The sequence below is a fragment of the Dryobates pubescens genome, chromosome 21 (genome assembly GCF_014839835.1).
Source record: "Dryobates pubescens isolate bDryPub1 chromosome 21, bDryPub1.pri, whole genome shotgun sequence".
NCBI classification, from domain to species: Eukaryota; Metazoa; Chordata; class Aves; order Piciformes; family Picidae; genus Dryobates; species Dryobates pubescens.
In genome coordinates, this window is record NC_071632.1 from 16,871,140 (window position 1) to 16,892,899 (window position 21,760).

Genomic DNA, 21,760 nt, shown 5'->3' on the forward strand with positions numbered 1-21,760 from the left:
AACAGACTAGAGCAGAGTAGAATGGACCTGAGAGTTCCCAGGAAGATTTTTGTCTAAGATATCATCTGCCACAATTCTCAGCTGCAAATTAATGTGGTAATACACCACAGCCCAACAGCATCATTTCCCATCCTGGCATGCTTTAACTCAAAGACAACAGCACTAAGATGGAAATCCTGCTGCCTCTTAGCCATCTTTGCTGTTTCTCCTATTGCATCTCTTTTTTATCACTTGGGTGTCTCAAATTCAGGGTTAAAAATAAAAGAACACAAAAAGGAGTGTTTTCAAGAGAGGGTGAGAAGATCATGGCAGACAGTCAAGAGAAATCACTCCTCCTTGTCAATGTGAGATTATGTTCAGTGCTGCATCTGCTCTACCTTTCTCTTCAGTGAGCACACTATTCTGTTGCAAGTCTACTCAGTGCTCTAAGAAGTGTCTCACCTGGACAGTGTTTACAGTCTCAGGTTCCTGGATACAAGGACAGGGAAAAAGAAGAGAAAATATCTCCATCCTACTTTATGATGCCCTTCTTTTTTTCCCTTAAATGAAAAGCATCAGGTTTCCCCCAGTGATAGCACTGCTGAACAGTGGAGGCAGCATAAAGTGCCTGAGGACAAGCTAGGGCGGGAGGTACAAAAGGGCAAAACAGGAAAGGAGACCCAAGAATTGGCAGTGACCACTTGAGAGGTGGTGGTGTCCTGCAAATGGAGACCTGCCTGTCCACAATGCCAGCATGGCACTAGGTTATCTTTAGGTACAGCTGCTTGCAGGCCCAGCTAGAAGCGAGTGGTCTTTGTGTACTCATTGTCTTGGCCGTGGTCTTTTCCTTTCCTGTCTCCATTTTCAGAGCTGCTGTAGGCATTTGCACAGACCTAATGAAAGGGAAAAGAGTTTAACAGCAAAGACAGACCCATTGTGAGCTGATGGCAGCCTCATCTGAGACATGCAGCCTTTAGGTTGGCTTCCTATTCCCCAGTTGCTATCTGGGCCTCTGCAGACTACCCTCTGCCAGCAGGGCAACAGAGTATTGGATTGCAATTCCACCAAGTCCCATGGGGAACACAGTGCTGAGAGCTATAAGAGGCTGAAAGCCAAAGGCTGTGGGTACAAAGCATCAGCACTTCCCCTGCAGAGGGCAGGGGGTGGCAAGAGAAGCACCAGCCATTTCTGGACTCCTTCTGTCCTATGGACAGCAACAAAGGGGCAATCACCATGGGCAGGGTTAAGGGGTCTCTTCCCTTCCTCTGCAGTGGGGCAGCTCTGCTCTTGCCCTTTCACTACTGTAAACTAAGAAACCCATAGCCCATGCAATGATGAAGGCCTCCTGCAGCTCATGTCCATGCCCAGGAAACAGCACAGGCACCATTGGGGTACCCACCTCTGCTGGGGGACAGCCAGCCCCTGTGTCATCTGCCAGGTCAGTGCCACAGGTCTCAGGCAGCAGGAAGCAGAGCAACCCCCCTACCACGGGGGCACTCCCAAAGATGGCCATGGGGATGGCTCGGTGGTACCGGTCCAGGAGGAAGATCAGAGGGGCCACGACCCCTGACAGCCGCGCTGACATTGAGCACAGCCCCAGGCCGGTCTGCCTGGGGGAGAGAGAGGAAATGGGAGGCACAGGCAGAGCTTAGCCCTCCCAAGCCACCGTGGAACCACGTGTGGCTCTGGGGACAGCTAGGCTCTTGCCCAAGGCTGCCACCAGCAGAGTGAAGCCCCAGTGCTTGGGGGCAGCTTACCTAATGACAGTGGGGAAGAGCTCTGCAGAGTAGATGTAGGAGGTGGAGAAGGAGGCCGAGGCAGTAAACTTGCCAATGATGGCCAGGACCGTGGTTGCCACAGGCTGGTCTGAGGGAAGGAGGAGAGACCCCTGCTGTGGGATGAGGGAGGGCTCCATTCCACCCGGGGATGGAGGCTGAGGGTGTGTAGTGACAACGGTGTCACCAGCAGGGGGCCATCACCCCTGAGCAGCGCCCCAACAGGGACCCAGAACCAGCTCTGGCCCAGGAGCCACCTTCCATGTACTTTACATTCATCATCTCACATGCCCATATATTAATTCTCCTAGAGGACAACTCTGCTAGAGGGTGGCCTACTGGGTTCAGCTCCACCCTCTCCTAGCACAATCAGCAAGCAAAACTTTGCTGATCAGAATAGGCCTTGGGGACTTAACCAAGCACAAGCCCTGTGAGGAGTGGCTGAGGGAGCTGGGGTTGTTTAGCCCGGAGAAGAGAAGGCTCAGAGGAGACCTTATTGCTGTCTACAACTACCTGAAGGGAGGTTGTAGCCAGGTGGGGGCTGGTCTCATCTCCTAGGCAATCAGTGCCAGAACAAGAGGACACAGTCTCAAGCTGCACCAGGGGGTGTTTGGGCTGGATGTTCAGAAGAAATTCTTCACAGAAAGAGAGACTGGCCATCAGAATGTGCTGCCCTGGGAGGTGGTAGTCACCATCCCTTGGAAGTGTTTAAAATAAGACTGTATGAGGCACTTAGTGCCATGGTTTAGTTGATGAGATGGTGTTGGGTGGTAGGTTGGATTTGATGACCCGAGAGGTCTTTTCCAACCTGGTTAATTCTGTGAGAATTCTGTAAGTCCCTTGTGGCCAGAGCACCAGGGTCAGCTCAAGCTGTGAGTCAGCCTGGTAGAGAGGACAAGACCCACACCAGCATGGAAGGGCTGGGGCTCTGTGCCTCCCCATCTGAGCTTGTCCTTTCAGGATGGGAAGAGGTTATTCACCTTCAGGGATCACAGTGATGACCAGACACACCAACCCACTCAGCAGCAGGAGAACAGCCTGGTTTTTCTTCCTCCCAAACCACTGCAACATGAAGATACAACCGACACGGGCTGGGATTTCCACTGCTCCAAAGGCAAGCTGTGTCAGGTAGATGTCCAGCCCAAAGTTTGTCACGTTCAGACTCAGCCCATAGTAGACAAGGCTGTTCACAAACCTGAAAGCCAGGCAACATGGCACCAATCATACATATTCTCCAGGAGCAAATACAGCACCCATCTCCAACAGGAACATTTTGGCTAATCCACAGCACTAACAGAGGCTCAGCAAACCAGACAAATACTGCAGGACTACCCAAGCTGGAGTGGCTCTAATCTTAGCCACAAAGTGCACAGCACCTCCAATAGCCAGAAGGAGAAAAATCCACCATCAACACCCAAAGCCACAATGTTCTGATTCGCCCTCAGCCTCATCTTTTCTTCACATGGAAGTTTAAAAGGAGGAGACCATTGCATGTCTTACCAGGCACATAACATGATTGAAGTCACCTTCTGGAGGTGCTTCCTCCGAAAGAGATCCAGAATGCTTCCAGACTTGGTCTGTTTCACAGGTTTCAGCTTCAGAAGGCAAAATGACAAAGAGTCAAACCAGTCAGTGTAAACTCCTTTTGCATCTGCAGTTAATGGAAAGCCTTAAGAGGATCCCAAACTCTTCTGGGAGGGATGCAGCCCAGTGATGCTGAGCTCCATTGCAGGTGCTCTGGGTGCCCAGTGCAGTAGTTGGGTGACTAAGAGGTTTCTTGGGATGAACATTTCCCCAGTGTGGGGACTTTGGGGAGGGCATGTCCTCAGGGCATTTATACATGGCAAACCACAGACTAAGCAGAGCCCTCGTGCTCGTACTCAATACTCCTGCAATCAGCACAGAAGAAAAACCAGAGAAGCATTTGAATGACCCCAGCAGAGCAGAGCCTCAACAGAAGCTCTGACTCTTCCCTGACCTTGTCTCTGTATGTTTACCCACATTCCATCCCCAAATCATCCCTGGTGGGCATGGAAAGATGTTTCTCAGGCGACCTGAGCTCCAGAGGCTGCTACAAAGCCAAGCACAGAGGAAAGCCTCTGAACAAGAAGCAGTTCCCCATGCCATTAGAGGTACCTGCTCAAGGAGTTCTGGTGGGATGGTGCGCTTGTTGCAGGATGCTGCTTTCTGAAGGACCTTCTTGGCCTCTTCTATCTTGCCTTTTGTTACCAGCCACCGAGCCGATTCTGGTAGCATACTGCCAAGGACATGAAATCAGGAGATGCTGCTCTGGCCTGCTGAGTTTCCCCACAGCCCATCTCCTTGCGATCACACCCAGCAAGCAATGGGCATCACATGTGATAGAGGGGATCTAGGTACCCTACTTTTAGGCCCCAAAGTCCATATTTGAAGACCTGAACCAAATCATCTGCTGCTTTCAGAGGTCCTGAGGGAGATGGGATGATCTCCACAGAAGTCCCTCCAGCATCAGCACTCTAATGGGAAAGACCTAGCCTGCTCCTAAGCTGCTGCACTTACTTCTGAGTCTGCAAGGAGCTCTGCCTATGTCCCACTTACTGGAAATACAAGAAGGAGGCAAATATAGGAGCAGATCCTGCAATCTCCAGCAGCCTCCAGTTGCGAATTCCATAGCTCAAGCCAGCCAAAAGCATCTGCCCGACTGCGAAGCAGCAGTGAGAGCTAAGCACTGCCAGGGGCCGGGAGGAGGCTCCAATCCACTCTGTAGCTGAGAAAGAAGAAGGTTCAGGTATGTCACCTTGTTTCAATCAGCATCCACAGAGTCCCTCACAGGGGAAGAGCTGGGCAATAAAAATCTCTCCCAGAGCTACTGGGCTCTTTCCCCACCCTGACCTCCTGAGCCTGATGGCTCTCCCCTTGCCCTCTTCTCACTGGCATGGGAGAGATGCTCCCCATGCCTTCCTGTCAGACATGAGGAAATGTCAAAATGCCAAAGGACAATGCAGAGCAAGGCCTGTCCTTACCTCAGTGCTTTTCAGGTTGTAGATGGTGATTTTTATTTTCTTGAGTCTTTTCCTCTTGCATCTTAAGAGGTCACACCTGCCTCAAGGCATGGGCATCCTACTTACCTAAGGCCAGGATCGTCATGGTGATCCCCGACACCGAAGCCCCCACGACACACCTGAAGGCCATGTACACATAGAAGTGGGGCACAAAGGCAATTCCTAAGCCAAAGAAGCCCTGGAGGATGACGGATATCAGAATGACTGGCCGGCGGCCGATCCTGGTGAGGAACAGGGAAGACACAATTGGTACCTGGAGAGACCCCAACAAGGTGAGGAAGAGCTTACACAGTGATTGTATCACCCTCTTTTGGGAGCAATAATGCTCAGATTGGACACTGGGTTGACCTGGGACCCTGCACACAGGCAAGTGTCCTTCTCCCTTTCACCTGCTGTATGGCTGTGTCCTCACAGCACCTGAGGACTTTGATCAGGGTCCCTGGTAGCAAAGAGCAGCGACAAATGCATGGGGGGCAGCTCTAAGCCAGGCCTGGAGCAGTGTGCAGCTCTGCATGCTGACAGCCTTATACAGACCCTGGACAAGTGGCATTTCCTCACCTGTCACTTAGTAGTCCAAAAATCATGGATCCCAGGAACATCCCCAACATGTAGATAGACTGAGATATGTCATTCAGATCCTTCCTGTCACACACCAGGTCATACTGGAGGAAGGAAACACATAGGCTTTCATTCTCAACAGACTCCAGATGCTTTCTGATCCCATCACCAAGGATGTGAGTCTCCATAGTATGCACATAGCACAGAAGTCATAGGTGGGACAAGCCCGTGGGGCACTCAGTGGTGTCTCTCTCGAGCACTGGAACCTACAGGACATCCCCAGCCCAGGCACCCCCAAGGAAGCCTCCTGAGTGGCAGATTTAAAAGTGGGACTTGGACCAGAAGTCTCAGCAGGTTGTTTCCTCCCAGACTGCCTTCCTCCCCAGAGGGAAAAAGATGAGAGCAATGCTAATGCCTGGGCTAAGTAGTTTCCATTAAAGAGATGTGCTGCAACTGCCAGCATCCAGAGGACGTAACAAAAAAGTCACAAAGGGAAGGTCATGTAAAGGAAGCACAGAGGTCAGAAAGCACTGAAAGAAGTTTAGCACTGCTCATGGTTGGCATTGCCATGCTCCTCTTGATCGTTAGATGGGGTTTTGCAGTGACAACCCTGAGATGGGGTAGGAGCACTGAGGCCCTGAGGCAGGAACCCCACAGCTGCTCACCCTTGACAGTTCCCAAAGACATGTGGGAGCAGAAATCAAGCACTTAGCTCTGTCTCCTTCTCCTGGACAGGCCATCTGAGCACAAATCTGTGCACAGGGACAAGTTGGAAGGTTACCTCCTGTCTGCAGAAAGGTACCTGGTGCAGGGACACTCAAAAGGTCCCACCATGAGTGACACTCTCTCCGGCCATAGCCCTGGCAGCATCTACCTTGCTGCCTGCTTGCATGCAATCTGTCAAGGACCTCACCTGGGGGCCGAATGGAGGAGCCAAGGTCCCCAAAACACACTTGATGTAAATCTCAGCCCAGCTGCACCATGGCCAGCACCAGTTTTGACTGAACTGCAGGACAGGGTGGCCATCTGGGCATCCCTTCCCTTCCCCATGCCCAGCCCCCCAGGGGTGGTTACAGACCTCGGTCAGCAGGGAGGGCGGCTGTCCCGCAGGGTACACCCACCCACTGCGGCACTCCTCGGTGGCGTTCAGGCCGTAGGTCCTGATGGAGTCCAGGTCCCAGTCCACCGGCGAGTACCTGCGGCACTGCTCGTAGGCCCCATCCGCGCCTCGGGGCAGGGTGAGGTTCAGCTGCTCTTCCTCCGTCAGGTTGGGGCCGACAGCACGGATCCAGCTGGTGTCACAGTGGTGTGGCACATCAGAGACCATAAAAAGTTGGCAAAACTGGTGGAAAGCCACGCTGAGGCAGGGGAGCACGGTGAAGAGCACCAGCCGCTTCTGAAAGGGCCCAAAATCACCAACCACCTCCAGAACCTCCCCAACGCCTGACATTGGGATTGGGAGCTGCGTCTGGAATGGGACAGTGCTGGGACAGACTTCCCAGGATGGAATTAATGTTTAAACCTAAGATAAGCTCTGCAGGCACAGGCAGCCACCATAAAGCCAGGACAGACATTACAGCTGTTTTTTTTTACCTAAGCACGCCTTGTAATACATTAATCACCTCTGAGCCACCCACCAAGACTGGAGCAGAAGGGTATCTGCTTCAGGTGACCTGGGTCGCCTCCTCTGCCAAGCCCAGGTGGCAGGGTGGGGGGGGAAAGGCTTCTCCAGAGCAAGTGCTGTATTTGCTGGACCACCAAGATGGTCCCTAGCAGTTGCACTTGGTCAAGTAAGGTTCAGAGGCACCAAGAGAGCCCAGTGTGATGCAGAGCTGGGCAAAGCCCAGGGGAATAAAGGAAATGATGCTAAGGGGATGGGCAAAGCCAGAAACAAGGAAAGGACAGTTGGCTGTTGTCCCTGGTGACAGGAGACTTTGTTTCCTTCCATCTTTTGCAGCTTGCCTGCGCAACCACAAGCAAGCCATGCATGGGACACTCACCTCTACCGAGCTCTGCTCTGAGCTACCCGTGCTGGGTCTGCTCGAGTCCCTCCCCCTCTTTCCTGTAGGCCCCTTTTGAGCAGAGAAGCCACTATAAGGTGCTCCTGGAGCTTTCTCTTCTCCAGGCTGAGCCACCTCAACTCTGAGCCTGTTCTCACAGGAGAGGTGCTCCAGCTACCCATCAGCTTTGTAGCCTCCTCTGGACTCACTCCAACAGGTCCACGTCTTTCTTGCATGCTGCAGACCCCAGAGCTGAACAAGGAAGTCCAAAAGAGCAAGTACTGTGGAGATAAGAGGAGGCAGTGCAGCTTATGTTCCAAACACTTCTCAGGGTATAAATGATCCATCTTCAATACCATCCTGTGTCACTCTAAGGTGCTCCTGGGCAAGGGATACTGATCCCCAGCTGCACAGGGCACGCAGAACTTGAAGCAAACTTTCCAACTGGAGAAAAGCCCCCAGGGTGCAATCCTAGGTGCACCCTTGCTCTATTTCTGCAGAGCATGCCCATCCCCTCCCTACTGAGTCTTCCTGGGGGCTATCAAATCTCCCACCACCCCAGAACAGAAATGCTCCAGGAGCTGCAGACACCTCTTAAGCCCAATCCCTTCTCATCCAAGCCAACCACACAAACACATGGCAATGGACAATTTGTTCTTTATTGATTAAAAATTAGAGACATGCAGTAAAATACAAAGTCCAAAAAAAAGGGAAAGGGGGGGGGGGGGGGGGGGGGGAAGCCTGAATATTTTACACCTTTCATTATAATCTACAATACACCAAGGTTGTGGAGAGGATGGGTTTTCATTAACAGAGCATTGCCCTTAAAAGTAGGAACTAACATTGAATTTCCACCTGCTTCCAGGTTCAGATGAGAAATTTGCACAAAACCCCCCAAATGCTTAATGACACTGGAAAACAATTATGAACAGCATTGGCACTTACTGGAACAACATCAGAAAGACAGTTGTCTACAACTGTAATAGCCCAAGTAAATATTCTGAACTCCTACCCAAGACATCGGGAGCTCTACACAACAAAAGACATCCATTGGTTTTTTTTTCCCTCTTTACTTATCTTCTCCATGAAGGAACTAGGGAGCCTTGGTTTAGTGTGAGCTCAAGCTCTCCAAGTCCTGGCTTTGGGAAGGTGGGGAATAACTTAATAAATAGATGCTGCATTGTTCCATTTGAGCAGTTTAAGTCTTACCTGTGTCAGCACCAGTACACAAATGAGTAAGGAGGTCCCCATGGCATGCAGGCAGAAGGGAAATAATACTGTACCAAGACTACCTTGTCTCTGTATCCTAAAGGTTTCCAATACATCCCTATCAGCCCCAGGGTGACATGAAAATTGAGGTGTCAGCCTGCTCTTCCCCAAGCCAAGAAGCTCAAACGTGGGATGCCATAGGGAGTGCTTTGTGTCAGACAACAGGAGAAAGTGCCAGAGGTGCCACATGTCGGTGCACACACACACACACACACTTAGCCAAATCCAACCCCTACCAACTCCCTGGTATTTGGCATCCCCTTCTTGGATTTTAAGAGCATCTGCTCAGCACCCTGGGATGCTCTTGATCCCAAACCCTCTTTCACCTCTCCCTCCTCACAATCACCAGCCACGAGGCTGCGAATAGCCCAAGGGACGTAACCCACGTCCACCATGGGGCAAAAAGCAACAGGGGCACTATATAAAGAACACACACAATTCAGGAGACTTCCCCAGCTGCTCATAGAGAACAATATATAAACACAGATTGTTCATCTGAAGGCTTGGAAATAAGAAAAAGTCCTAGCTGAACCCAGCCCTTCTGCTCTAACCCTCTGTTTCTGCAGTGTTTGTGGCTGATGGAAACCAAGCACGTTTCCAGCTGCCTGCTAAATGACAGACTTACAAGTCCTGTGTAGAAAACACTCCAGAGCCAACAGCAGTTAAAGGCCAACTGTGAAACAGTAGGGAAATAAAAGACAAACCAAAACAAATCACCACCATTTATTATTCACATATTGCATTACAAGTGTCTCTCCTCCAAGTCAGAGGATAATTTCTATGCTGGATGCAGCAGCTCAAACCCAAAGCACATCCAAAGAAAAGCTACACAGGTGTGTGACAGGGCTTCAGTGACATCCTGAGCCAAGGTGGAGGCTTGGAGCGAGGAGGAGGCTGCTGGCCCAAGCCCTTAGTGCAGGAGGGACACAGCCTGGTGCTGGCTGGCCCAGGGCTGCCACTCTCCTGGGGCTTCTTTATTGCTGTGAAACACGACAGGGAAGGCTCCACGGGTAGCAGTCTGCAGGGGAGCGGGAAGAGGTGGGGAGGAGTGGCGCAGCCAGGCCTTCCAGGCTGGGTTTGAGGAGCAGTTTGAAGTGCATCATCCTTTGCAAATGCAGAGTGACCCAGCTCTCCTCTGCCTCTGACCATGACCACTTAGTTGGTCATCTGAAGGACCAGTTTCCCAACAGCAATGCCTCATTGCTCTGCTTCAAGAACAGACTACATTTAAGCTGCAGAATGAAAGGTAATTTGAGGAAGGACTGCTTAAAGTAACTTAAAAGGTTCAGCCCTCATGCCACACCTGGCACTCATGTGGAGAGAACCAAAATGGAATCATAAAAAAAAAAGGAAAGAAAAAAAAATATTAAGGCAGTTTACAAAGGGAAGCTGACTTCTAACACCCCAAAATCAAGGAAATTCTCACACAGCACATGGGAAGGCGGCTCTCCCTCCCCTGGGTTAAGACTTGGCTTGCTTTCTCAGGTGCAAGCATTCAAACCAAGCAGTTTCCAAAGGAACACAGCTGAAGAGAAGCAGGTTTCTCAGCGCTCCAGGTGACCCAAACAACATGTACATTGGTGTGGCAGACAGGAGGAGAAGCAGGTAAATAAAGAACTAACAGAGATCCGTTCGGTATTAAAACTTGTGCAAAAATAGCAAGTGGGGGGCGGGGGGGGGGAGGGAGGGAGGGAGGGAGGTGGGGGAAAACACCCAACCAAAAAAATAACCCAAAAAAAGAAGAAGAAACCACATGGAGGCAAAACATTTAGGCAAGATCATCAGAGCAGTGGAACCCCCTGCTTCGTACTCAGTAGTATTTTTCTTATTCTTTAAAGTAAGGCAATTAAGAAAATGAACATGCAGGCAATGAGGTGTTGGAGCTGCATGTCTGAGATGACAAGGTACAAAAACATGAGAGTTGTTTACAAAAGGTGTAAACAGCATCAGGGATTTTTTTCAGGAAGGTTTGTGATCCTATCAAGAAAAAAAAACAAATGTTAAAGCTTCTAGGAAGGGGGCTGTAGTTCGATTCTTTGGCAGTAGTGGTTTGTTGTTTGTGGTTTGTTGGTGTGTTTCTTTTAGGCTAACAGAAGCATTACGAATATGCACATGTGGGTTCTCAGTTGGGAAACATCTGCTGGGACCATTGTTTAGCTGATGCTGAGCTGTGCAAATCCTATAAGCTTGCCATCATCGGGGATATCTGAGCCTTCCACACCAGATGCCTGCAACACAATCACAGAATCATAGAATCAATAAGGTTGGAAGAGACCTCAAGGATCACCAAGTCCAACCTGTCACCACAGACCTCATGACTACTAAACCATGGCACCAAGTGCCACGTCCAATCCCCTCTTGAACACCTCCAGGGATGGTGACTCCACCACCTCCCTAGGCAGTACATTCCAATGGCTAACAACTCTCTCTGGGAAGAGCTTTCTCCTCACCTCGAGCCTAAAGGAGCCGAGATCCAGGCAGCGACAGCCACACTCTGCATGCACCACGCTGCGCATCGCAACGTGAGACAGTGCAGGGAAGGGCAGTCACAGGACAGTGCTGCACTGCACTCAGCAGCTCACACTACCCACCATTAAAATGAGCACTTTTCTCCCCCCTTTCCTTTGAAGTTAGGAAGGACTGGGACTGAAGCTTTGCCCATGTCTGCTCTGACTAGGGCTGCATGTGCTACCTGGAGCAAAACCTGAAAGTGGTTATCATGGAACGACTGCTTGGCCACAAATAAGGTGGTCAGACCTTCGTTTTGCCTCTGTAACTACCACTGAAGGATTCACCTGTTGTTCTTCTCTTCTAGCCTAGCCTGTCTTCTAGCTCTGACTCTCTTTTTTTGCTGGGTTTTTCATTTGTTTTGGGGGTTTTGTTTGTTTTTTGTTTGGTTGGGTTTTTTTACCTCCTTCATTTCATTTCCTCCCCAGAGAAAATGTATCCAGACCCTCCCCATCCTCCTCCTCCTTCAAGAAAGCAATTTGTTGCCTTTCTTAGACCACTTACCTGCCCTGAAGTATTTTCTGCCCTTTCTGGGCAACTGCACAGAAAATACCCTTTTGCAACTCGGATGTGTTTATTGGCCAGGGTGAGGGAGTGCTTGTATGAGCACATCACCTCACATTTAACCCTGGGGCTGCTCAGAGAGCACAAGCAGAGAGCTTGCAATGCTTACTGTTAGATAACCAGTAGGAAGCTTTGGGAAAGAAGGGGGGATTTAGATTGCATACACTAGATGCCTACAGTCAACATCACAGGCATCCATAAGCAATGCCTTCTCTTTGCAAGTGAGAAGTTGTTCAGTTAGGGAACAGGAATAAATACCAGTTTGAAAGTGATGGATCTGTTTGCCTGGGGGTCTTCCACAATTTTCTGCAAATTAGCTGCAACTGAAATCACACACACACACAAAGAAGATGGGCAAATATTAGGACAGGCTAGAGAAAACCATCCCAAACTCATTAGGTCTCTTTATTACTCAGTAAACTTAGAAGCTTTTAAATAATGAAAATAGTTTAGGTCTCAAGTAGTCTCAATCCACTGAAATCTAAACCTAAAGGCTTAACTGTGAAAATGCTCTCATTTGTTACTGTGCCTCTTGTTCAGAGGTAGTTCTCATTCCCTGGATGTGGTGGGATTAGCAGTGATAAACTGCCCAACTGCACCTGGAAATGCAGTTAAATTTGCAGTACTGGCATTTCCAGAAGTTGCAGCCTGTAAGTCAAAATATGCAGGCAGTGATGACAGTTTAAAAGCCCCACCTGCTACACAGAAGGACACACTTATTTAGCCAGCTGTTGCCAGAGGTACTGTTCACCTGGATCTTCATACCCATACACAAAAGCACTTCACACCTCCTTCCCCAGCCCCACTCAAAACAAAAAAGCCTGGCTGATTCCAGTCCCAGACCTCTCTGGTGCAGGACCTGTGAGCAGTACAGGCTTCTGCAGCAATTTGGCAATACAAAGATGTCAGATGATGCATTGATTAGCTTTCAGTTTGCATTACAAGGAACATTTGCTTCATAATGTTTCCAACTAGCTCATACCCTTGTAGACTAAGGCTTGCCTAAATGTACTGGCCATGGAACTGCCACCAGTATTAACAGTAGTTTTGCAGAGCCACTGGGGTAGACAAACAAGGCCAGAGTGAACTCTCCTAGTATCCCCTAATCAAAGAACAACTGAAATGGTTAAAGCAGAAAAAATAATACATCATTACCTACTACCAGATCTCTGCCGTCAACAAGACCTGCTGAAATGAGTTCTTGAGACACACCATCAGCAGTATCTGTTGGGGAGAAACCCAAGAGCCAGTCACCACCCAACAGAAATTGTCCAGCTGATGGAGCCATCACATAGAAACCTAAAGGAGCTTGTACAGGCTGAGCAGCAAAAGGGTTGGGTATTAGGATGCACAGCAGGTGCAGTCAGACAGCTCTCAGCTATGCTGTCAGACTCCTGAGATGGAATTCATTGAAAGGCTGCACTTTGGTCCCACCCACAAGCAGTTTTGAGGGGCTTCTCAACAGTAGTGCTCCAAGCCCAAGCATAAGGCAAGCCCCTTAGGAAGGCACTGTGGACAGACACTACACACACACACACACCCCACCAAGCACAAAACCTTCTCTTCACCAAAACCACCTTCACACACTGGGGTTGCCCAGCAGCTCACCTCTCCCTGGGGTAAATTCAAATCGGATATCATTGAGCTCTTTTTTTGAATTCCTGTGGAAAGAAGAGAAGTTTGTAAGGAAGAGATCATTTCACTGCACAGATCAGTGCCCAGAAGAAAGCATTACCAGTGCAGAATCAGTCTGTGAAGGGAACTCGGCACACCTCTCCCCCTCCAAAAGCGGGAACTAATCACCTGAGTGTGCATCTGAAAGCAGGGCTCGCAGCACAGTCTGCTTCTCAACCTGACACAGCCTGAAGACCAGGCTAGGCGAGTTTCACCTTTCTGCTGCAAGGCCATGTGGTTCCACTGCCTCAGGAACTCACTCTGTCAGCTGATAAATCCTTGGAGAACATCCTTCAGAGGAAGGAAGCACTCCCTGACTGCAGGTGCACACACATTGTACAATTGACCAGGAACGACTGGGAGGTGATGTTCAGAAGTCCCAGTTCAATGCCTATCAACAACCAAGATGTCTACAGAAATTGAGAGGCAGGTTCTTTAACAGAGAAATCTTAATGTGTGTAATCATAGTAGAGTGTGCTTCTAGCTGTTTCTAGTGACAGAGCAGAATACATGCTTTGAATTGGGTAAAAGCTCCACTCTCACTACCGGCTGAAGCCTGAAGTGGTGCCTGAGGAGCTCGATGGTCCAAAACAAGGCTAGAACCCCTGAATCTCTAATCTCCTGAAGATAACCCAGCTAATTCCTCCTTCCCATCCTGTCAAGAGCTCAGGAATATTTATGCAAATATCAAAACCTCTTTCAACCTACAACTCTTGCCAAACTGAAGAAGTGGATGTGATAAATTACTTTTCTGGGTCCCCATTTTGGAAGAGCGGATGAAATCCAAGCTGACAAACAACATATAACCACCACCTTCTTAAGTAAAGGGCAGATGGCAAGAGGCACCACAGAAACCCTCCAGGGTCCCTCTCTACAAAGGTTCACCTGGTCAGAACTGGCCAGTTGCATCCTTACCTTAACCTTAGTACAAGGCTGATGGGGACGTTTGTATCTTCCTGTACCGGGGGTGCAGCAGGGGCAGGTGGGACCTGCAATAGGATTACATCACTGTAAAGCAGATCAACACTTCACATATGTGGTTGTGAAGCTAGAGATAACCTTGATCAACTATAAACACAAATAAAAGTTTAACTAATCTCCGGAATCACAGCACTACAGAGATAAGCAGAAACCTCACGCTTAAATAGTAACTCAGGAGGTTCTCTTTGGAATTGTCTTGAAAAGAGTTCAAGCTACACAATTTGAGAACTGCCAAGATAGGAGGAGACTTCAGGAAGTGCTAAGTGTAAAAAGACTTCTTGCTTTGCCTCAGAACTTAAGGGGTTTGGCCATTTGTTACAGCTTTTCAAGACCTCCTGTGTTGTAATCCCTGCCCCAAACATCTGATTTAAATACCTGACACGACAGTGAAGAGCAGCTAGGAGATGATTTCACTGGCAGGTAAGCAGGTACTCTCAGTTCCTTTTTTTATGAAACCAAGGACTTTAGGAAATTCTAGCAGCAATTTCACAGCTGCCCTATTGTCACTTCTAAATTACATCCAAGCAATTACTGCAATTACAGCATTTTCTATTAGTCAGCAGTAGATTTCCAGTAGGAAAGCTCCCAAGAGGCGTCCATCTCTAGAGCACTTGTGATACCTCCAGTAAAAGGTTAATTGCTCATCAATCTCCATGCACAGAGAAGGACACCCAAAACCACACAACACCACCATGAAGACCAAAAAACAGAGAAGGGTTGGTCACACTTCCACTGCACAAGTCATCTGTACTGCACATGCTGAGGCAGGGGCTGTAAATCTGCAGATTTACAGAAGACAGACACAACATCAAGCTGAGAGGTCTTGACCAAGTTTTTTTCACCTAGATCATTTGAGTTTTCATGAGAGGAAAGGGGGGGTGAAAAAAAAATCCTTTCAAACTGGTATTTCACTGGATTGATTTGGCCTCTTGTGCCAGCAGTGCAGCTCAGGGCTTCTGATCACTATCTCGTTTCTGTTGAAGCTGCAAGCTTTACCAGGACACTCAAAACAAACAAGGGTTCACAGAGAAGCCCAGAGGTCTGCAAAACAGTAACCAAAGAACTAGGAGAGCCATAAAGAGTACCACACTGATATGAAGAGCTGTAAAGATGAACAAATCAACAACAGCAAGCTATAAAGGAGAGCACACTGACACCAATACCTATAAAGAACACACCAGCATCAATAGCTATAAAGAACAGCAAACTGACACCAAGGTATGAAGTCCACCTTGGGACAAGCCACCAACACATAAGGCATCTGGCACTAGTGGCAAGGAGCAAGATACTCTGCCAGTGCAAATCCAAACACTTTCACTGGGACCAGCACTGCTACTTCATGTTACTGAACTGAGGGTCCTGGCCTTTACTGGTGCTGGTGTTTCAACAGCTGCATCCAGTTCAGGGATTAAACACTGGCCCTTTTCCAAGAGATTAGAATGGGTTTGATAGGAGTAAAAGCCACTTTTAATGTAGCCAAGAATATGTCAGACCCCAGGTCCATTCATTTTGTTTCACAACTAATGTCTTTAACAAAAGCTTTACAGAGGAACGTGAGTTGACTGCACTGAAGTGAACCACTTGTCTTTCTATGCTCTTTGAAATACTGAAGCATTTCTATGAAGGAGTTACACCTCAGGGTTAGTTTTCTAACACTTCCAAGTCTCTTCCTCTTGGGTCTGCCAAAGGCTGATGAGAGCCTGTTCCCCTCCAACAGTGACAGACTCTCCCCACCAACATTAGTGCCTTTTACAGAAGAGAGGTGCCACCACTCAGAAGTCTGGCAAACTCTTCACTGCTTTGTTCCAGCAAACCACAAGAGATGCTCCAAATCTCTCAGTATCATTTGGGTTGGCCATTTTTCTTTTTGACAGAAGCCAGAGCTCTTTCTTGGCTTTGCTGTGCTAACCCCTCTGACCTACAGTCTACATTTTGGGGTGACATAGCTAAGAATTAGTAACAACCTTGTCAAGCTTTCACATTCCCTGCAATCCCCTTCAAAGGTCCGTTTTCCCCTCTCTGCTTGAAATGGAAGTGTTTTAAAGTACCATAAGGTTTAGAGCCTCCCAAAGATGGAGTTCCTCCACATTTTTTGACTGTTAAAAGAACAGTTTTAATCTGGGTCTCCTGCCTCTCTTCTGAAGTCTGGAGAACTTGCACGTTCTAGTTCCCTTCTCTCACTTCTCTCCACTCCTATCCCACAGATGCTGGTGATGCTGAGAAAATCAAAGCCCAACTGTGCTGCACCTCAAATACCAGGAACAAGTGGCTGCCACTTAAATGTGACTCTCCTTTTGTTTTCTTACTTTTAGCTTTGCCTCAAGCCAGAGTCCATTCCCTAAACAGCATAAAACGCACTGCTCATCCACAGAGTAAGAATGAAAACCTGCTGCACCCACAGTGACTCTCTCCCTTAGAAAGCCACCAGGCCAGCTGTCACTTCTGCACAAGCAGCAGCACTAATTCAGCTCCAGGCAAGCAGCATGCATGGCTTCAGATCATTTCAGCATGCTTGGAACAGAACAACTAAGTGCAAAGTTGAAAACTGGTATGGAAAGGTTTCTGATCTCACCTGGGTGGCTGCTGGGGCTGCTGGAGGAGCCTGACTAGGTGGAGGTACAGCAGTTTGAGGTTGTGCAGGGACTGGTCCTGCAGCCTGAGGTAGTTGAGTAGGTGCCTGTGCTGGAGCATTGAGTGAAGGACCTGGAGGCTCAGCTGGTGGGAATAGCTGAAAGCAAAAAAAGGCATTTTAATGAGAAGGAACTCAAGAGTTCTGATTCAATCACCAGCTCTCCTAAAAAGCACTTGTTTGACACACAAATCACTCTGAGAAATTCAATGGCAAGGGCATTCCCAGGTCTCCACAGCACTAACACTGATCCTAAGTTGGTGTTCAAGGGAATTAATGTGTACTTACATCCAGGGACACCTTCTGTCCTGACATTTGCAAGTTTTATTCACCAGTGAAGAAGGGTAAGAAACCAAGACATTAACATGACTGGACAAAAATCACACTCTGCAGCTAGCAAGGCTGGATGCACACAGATCATATCCTACCTTGGACAAGGACAAGCTATCCTTTCATTTCCTGCCTTCTCAAAATCTGAGTCCTACTTATACTTCCAAGCAGCCATGCACTCACAGCAGAGCAACTCTGCTTTGACTTGGAGCTCCTTTCAGAGAGCACAGCCTAGCAAAGCATTGAGATTACTATCAACCATTTATCCATTCACACAATAGATGTCAAAGCAATCTGGATACTCAACTGACAAGCAAAATCAGAGCTTAAGGTCTCCAAAACACACAAGACTATTTAGGATTGGGTGTACTAAAGTTAGTCCCTTGCAACAAAAAGAACCCACAACCAACAAAATATGTGCAATTATTGGGTGAGGAAAGAGCACTAAGTGAAAACTCAACCTTTTTTACCTATTCTGTTTCTTCAGAACAGAGAAACTGATTTTTGACATGGTAGCCAAAGAACTCTAAGCTGGATGGCACTTCTTCACATTACCCTGCAACTTACTCTGCTAAGAGGTTGGAAGTTTCAATGACTTTGAATATTGAAAACCTGGGCAGCAGATCCCCAAATCACAACATATTAAGGGATGTGTCAAAATGGGGAAATGAATTCCAAAGGGATTGTGGCTTTCAGCATTCTCTTTCTGTGCCAGAACTGCAGCCTTTCTTGAGATCTCCCTTTAAAATCAATTCTTGGAAATGGACAAAGGAAGAACAGGAGAGTCTAACCCAAGACTAATCTCTAGGAGACAGCTCTGTTTATCTTTCTACACAGGTAGGGAAAAGAAAGAGCAGAGTGTCTAGAAGATAAGCACTCTCTCAGAGGGGAGACCTTATTGCTGTCTACAACTCCCCACAGGGAGGTTGTAGCCAGGTGGGGGCTGGTCTCTTCTCCCAGGCAACCAGCACCAGAACAAGAGGACACAGTCTGAAGCTGCACTGAAGCTCCACCAGGGGAAGTTTAGGCTGGATGTTAGGCAGAAGTTCTTCACAGAAAGAGAGATTGGCCATTGGAATGTGCTGCCCAGGGAGGTGGTGAAGTCACCATCACTGGAGGTGTTTAAGAGGAGACTGGATAAGGCACTTGGTGCCATGGTTTAGTTGATTAGATGGTGTTGGATGATAGGTTGGACTGAATGATCTCAAAGGTCTTTTCCAACCTGGTTAAATCTATTCTATTCCTGAAAAGATACTCCAGTGTTCCTGATGGAAAAAAAACACAGAACTATCTTCAGCTAGATTCTGAATTGCAACCAAACCAGTAAGTTAGGGGGTGTAAACCAGGTATTTTAGATTTGTGTTTTGTTGTGGGTTTAGGTTTTGGCATTTGGTTGTGTTAGTTTGCTTTTAAGAAAGGCAATCAGAACACCATTGTTCTCCTTATAATGAAGTGGTCACAAGAATCTTACAACACATGGAGTTTTTGCCATAGTAAACAAAGTTGAAAAGACAACACAAAAGTTAACTCAGGAAGACCTCTTGGTATTACACAGCCAAAGGTTTTCAAGCAGAGGTCAGCTAGATACTAGCTTCCCCTTTACACTCTATTTTTTTTTTTCAAAGACTAATGAAAATAAGCTCATTGCAACACCAGCAATAACTAGGAGTCATCATTTGGGGAAGCCATTTGCAATTGTATCTTACCTCTGAATTCTGTACAGGTTCTTTCACTCTGGGAGACTGGAAAACAGAGAAAAAGCTGTCATTGCCTAGGCAAGAGCAAACTTGGTGGCCAGAAAGACTTGTCAGAACCAAACTGAATGTATGAAATCTATGAAACACAAGAAAGCTTTCAGGTTACATGTATGTATGTGGCAGTCTGGGCTGGGTGCTTCATGCTGCTGCCACACGGGGTGCACCTCTGGTGCCCTGGCTGTCCAGCCCAGTAGGTGGACACAGGAAGCTGTGTATTTCATACCCATAATGTCCTGCTCCCTATAAATCCATCTGCAAGGTCTCACACTTCCTCTTTCTTCCCTCACTGCTACCGTGGGAGATGCTCCCTATCTGATAATGGAAGGGGAGTTATCTCAATGCCTCTTAGGCCTGGCTAGGCCTAATGCCAAGAGGAGAAGGAGGAAGGGCAATCTCAGATCTCACACCTGAGATTAGCCTAACAGTGGAGGGGGGGAAAAAAGAGCCCTGGGGGTTCTGGGTGTACCCTCAGGTAGGGAGAAGGGAACTGCTGGGATGCTTCTGGGCATGCTGTGAGGGACTCTGTGTGCCCTGGGATCTCTTTTGTCACTGTGCTTGTAGCTTCTGTAGAACATTCACTGCTTTTCCATTTAAACTTTCCATCGCTTCTGCAATCCCTTTTGTGTGAATCTCAGGGTTTTTTTTCCTGCCCTGGTGGGAGGCAAGGGAGGATCTGCCCTTCAAACTCCCACAATGTATCAAGATGCATAGTAAACAGGGACAACAGCCAATTTGTTGGCAACCTGATCACACCACCCAGAAGCAGAGAGTCACATTTCAGAACTCGCAGCTGATATCTGGACAGCAGCCTACAACACCCTAGGGTGCTATCATTGTTAACCATTAGCAAAACCCACTACTCTTGGAGATCACTCTGACTAGGTCAAACTGCTTGTACACCAAGATGGCAAAACCCATTTTAAGCAACCCAAGTCCTGAAAAGAAAAAGAAGAAATGTCTGCTAGGAAATAAATGCCCTTTGTGCAGTTAGAGAATCAGTTTGCAGAGCAACTTGCCTAAAGCATACAGGACCTGATTGGAAGGGGAAAAATGAGCCTTACTTGTGCTGCTCTGTAGGAAGAAATCTCTCACCTACTTTCCCTGCCCTTGGACTCTGCATTATGTTATGCTCTCCATGAGAGAAAGCAGAAGAGTGACAGATGTACACAAAATCAGCAGTTAAAACAAAGATAGCAGTGGCATGCAGGGGAAAGTGAAGTCAAAGCAACGTGATCAATCTTTGCTTATCAGTCAAACAAAGCCAGGGTGCATTAGTGATTTCACATGAGCAAGAAAGAATTGCCAAGTACTCATGGAAAACCTTGCAATTAAGATAGCCTGCAGCTTTGATTTCTAATAGGCCAAATTACCATGTGGAGACAGACAGGTGGGATGGTTTGGTCCATGTTGTGATTAATAAAACAGCTGTTCCTTCTCTACACAGTGGTCTAAAAGACATGTTGCAACAAGGATGGCATAAGCTCCACAGAAGAACATTAAGTCTCATCATGCCACCCTTGAGTCACTTCATGCACTAACCAATGCCACTACCTCAAGAAATGCAGATCAGAGCAATGGGTAACACATGACTCAGAGGCTTCCCATGAGAGGGGGTTAATAAGTCTGATTCTCAGAATGGTAAGTTGCACAAAGTCCTCTGGACAGGAGGAGAGTGAACAGTTCCTTCACGATGACTATGTGCAGAGAGTGTCAGGAAAAAGTCATGCAGCTGGAAGGGTAAAGCTTGAAATCCATCTCAATGTCCTGAGTCTCTACTTGACAGTTACCAGGCAGGATGAAACATGTGGCATTGCTCCCAGAGATAAACAGCCATGCTCCACTGCTGCAGCGCTGTTCTTTCAGGCACAAAGCTCATATCCAAGAGCACCTGGGTGCCTCAAGGAATAAGTCCAAAGGAGCTTGTCTGACAGATCACAGTGTGCTAGACACTGTACAGACAAGTGTGGCAACACTGGCCCTGCCCCACAGTTAACAACTAACCCAGATAAATGGCAAACAGAAACAAACTAAGGAAAAACATGAACACACAGAAAGGACAGAGGGTGAAAGTTAAGACCTACCTAATGAAGGCACAAACAGGATGAGTGTGGGGATGTACTGAAATGTATCAGTTCTAACTTATTTTTGCTTGTGTAGTCAGAGGTCAGACATGAGTAACTAGAGAAATGTGACCACGTGGCCACCGTGCCACTGCACAGACCTACTGTGTAATGGAAGGTGAATGATTTAAGAGCTCACTATAGCACAGTTGCTTTAAACTTAAATGCAGAGAGGAAAGAAGCTCAGCAAGTCTTTATATCCAAAAGGTTATGTTGAGCCAGCAAGTCACCACACTCAACAAATCAAGCAGATACTTCTGGTCCTGTTTATCATAAATATTTATCTACTTTCAGGTGCAAGGGACTTGTAAGAGACATTTCCACACAGGAAGTTTAGCCTATTTTTAATGTAAAGTAGAGACAAGCAAAAAAAACACAAACACAAACCCTTTTCATGCTTTTATGTGTGGTAATAATCAAGTATTTTAGCAAATTAAGTCAATCTGCAAGGCTGCCTTTTTACTTTAAGGCTGATAAAATGCAGGAGCAGATGGAATCAGAGTGATTTGGGTCGGAAAGGACCTCTAAGGATCAGCTACTTCTCCCCTCTGCAATAGGCAGGAACTCAAGGTGAC

General features: G+C 47.7%; 2 protein-coding genes across 2 annotated transcripts in view; both read right to left on the reverse strand.

Moving 5' to 3' along the window:
* Positions 1 to 763: 763 nt before the first annotated feature.
* On the reverse strand, positions 764 to 6,846 carry LOC104298989 (solute carrier family 22 member 13). The gene is made up of 10 exons (XM_009899127.2): positions 6,432 to 6,846; positions 5,354 to 5,457; positions 4,862 to 5,016; positions 4,332 to 4,500; positions 3,891 to 4,011; positions 3,255 to 3,349; positions 2,735 to 2,949; positions 1,737 to 1,845; positions 1,379 to 1,589; positions 764 to 872 (listed from the first exon to the last, which is right to left on the reverse strand). Exons 1-10 carry the CDS (start codon positions 6,801 to 6,803, stop codon positions 777 to 779), a joined length of 1,647 nt encoding a protein of 548 aa, XP_009897429.2. The 5' UTR covers positions 6,804 to 6,846; the 3' UTR covers positions 764 to 776.
* A 3,492-nt stretch (positions 6,847 to 10,338) lies between these two features.
* Positions 10,339 to 21,760, reverse strand: part of OXSR1 (oxidative stress responsive kinase 1) — a 95,359-nt gene continuing 83,937 nt past the window's right edge. The window contains exons 12-18 of the mRNA XM_054171308.1: positions 19,015 to 19,050; positions 16,922 to 17,077; positions 14,284 to 14,357; positions 13,303 to 13,355; positions 12,850 to 12,918; positions 11,953 to 12,017; positions 10,339 to 10,850 (exon numbers count right to left, since the gene is read on the reverse strand). Coding sequence (XP_054027283.1) covers positions 10,776 to 10,850; positions 11,953 to 12,017; positions 12,850 to 12,918; positions 13,303 to 13,355; positions 14,284 to 14,357; positions 16,922 to 17,077; positions 19,015 to 19,050 — 528 coding nt within the window. The 3' untranslated portion in view covers positions 10,339 to 10,775. The remainder of the gene's footprint in view (positions 10,851 to 11,952; positions 12,018 to 12,849; positions 12,919 to 13,302; positions 13,356 to 14,283; positions 14,358 to 16,921; positions 17,078 to 19,014; positions 19,051 to 21,760) is intronic.

Bases quoted from the DNA above. Each gene is read 5' to 3' on its own strand.
- LOC104298989 (XM_009899127.2), bottom strand. From the start codon at position 6,803: ATGTCAGGCGTTGGGGAGGTTCTGGAGGTGGTTGGTGATTTTGGGCCC. The intron at 4,501-4,861 runs GTAAGTAGGATG...CTTCTTTCTCAG, and splicing joins CATGACGATCCTGGCCTTAG to CTACAGAGTGGATTGGAGCC. The intron at 1,846-2,734 runs GTGAATAACCTC...TCCTTCCCTCAG, and splicing joins CATCACTGTGATCCCTGAAG to ACCAGCCTGTGGCAACCACG.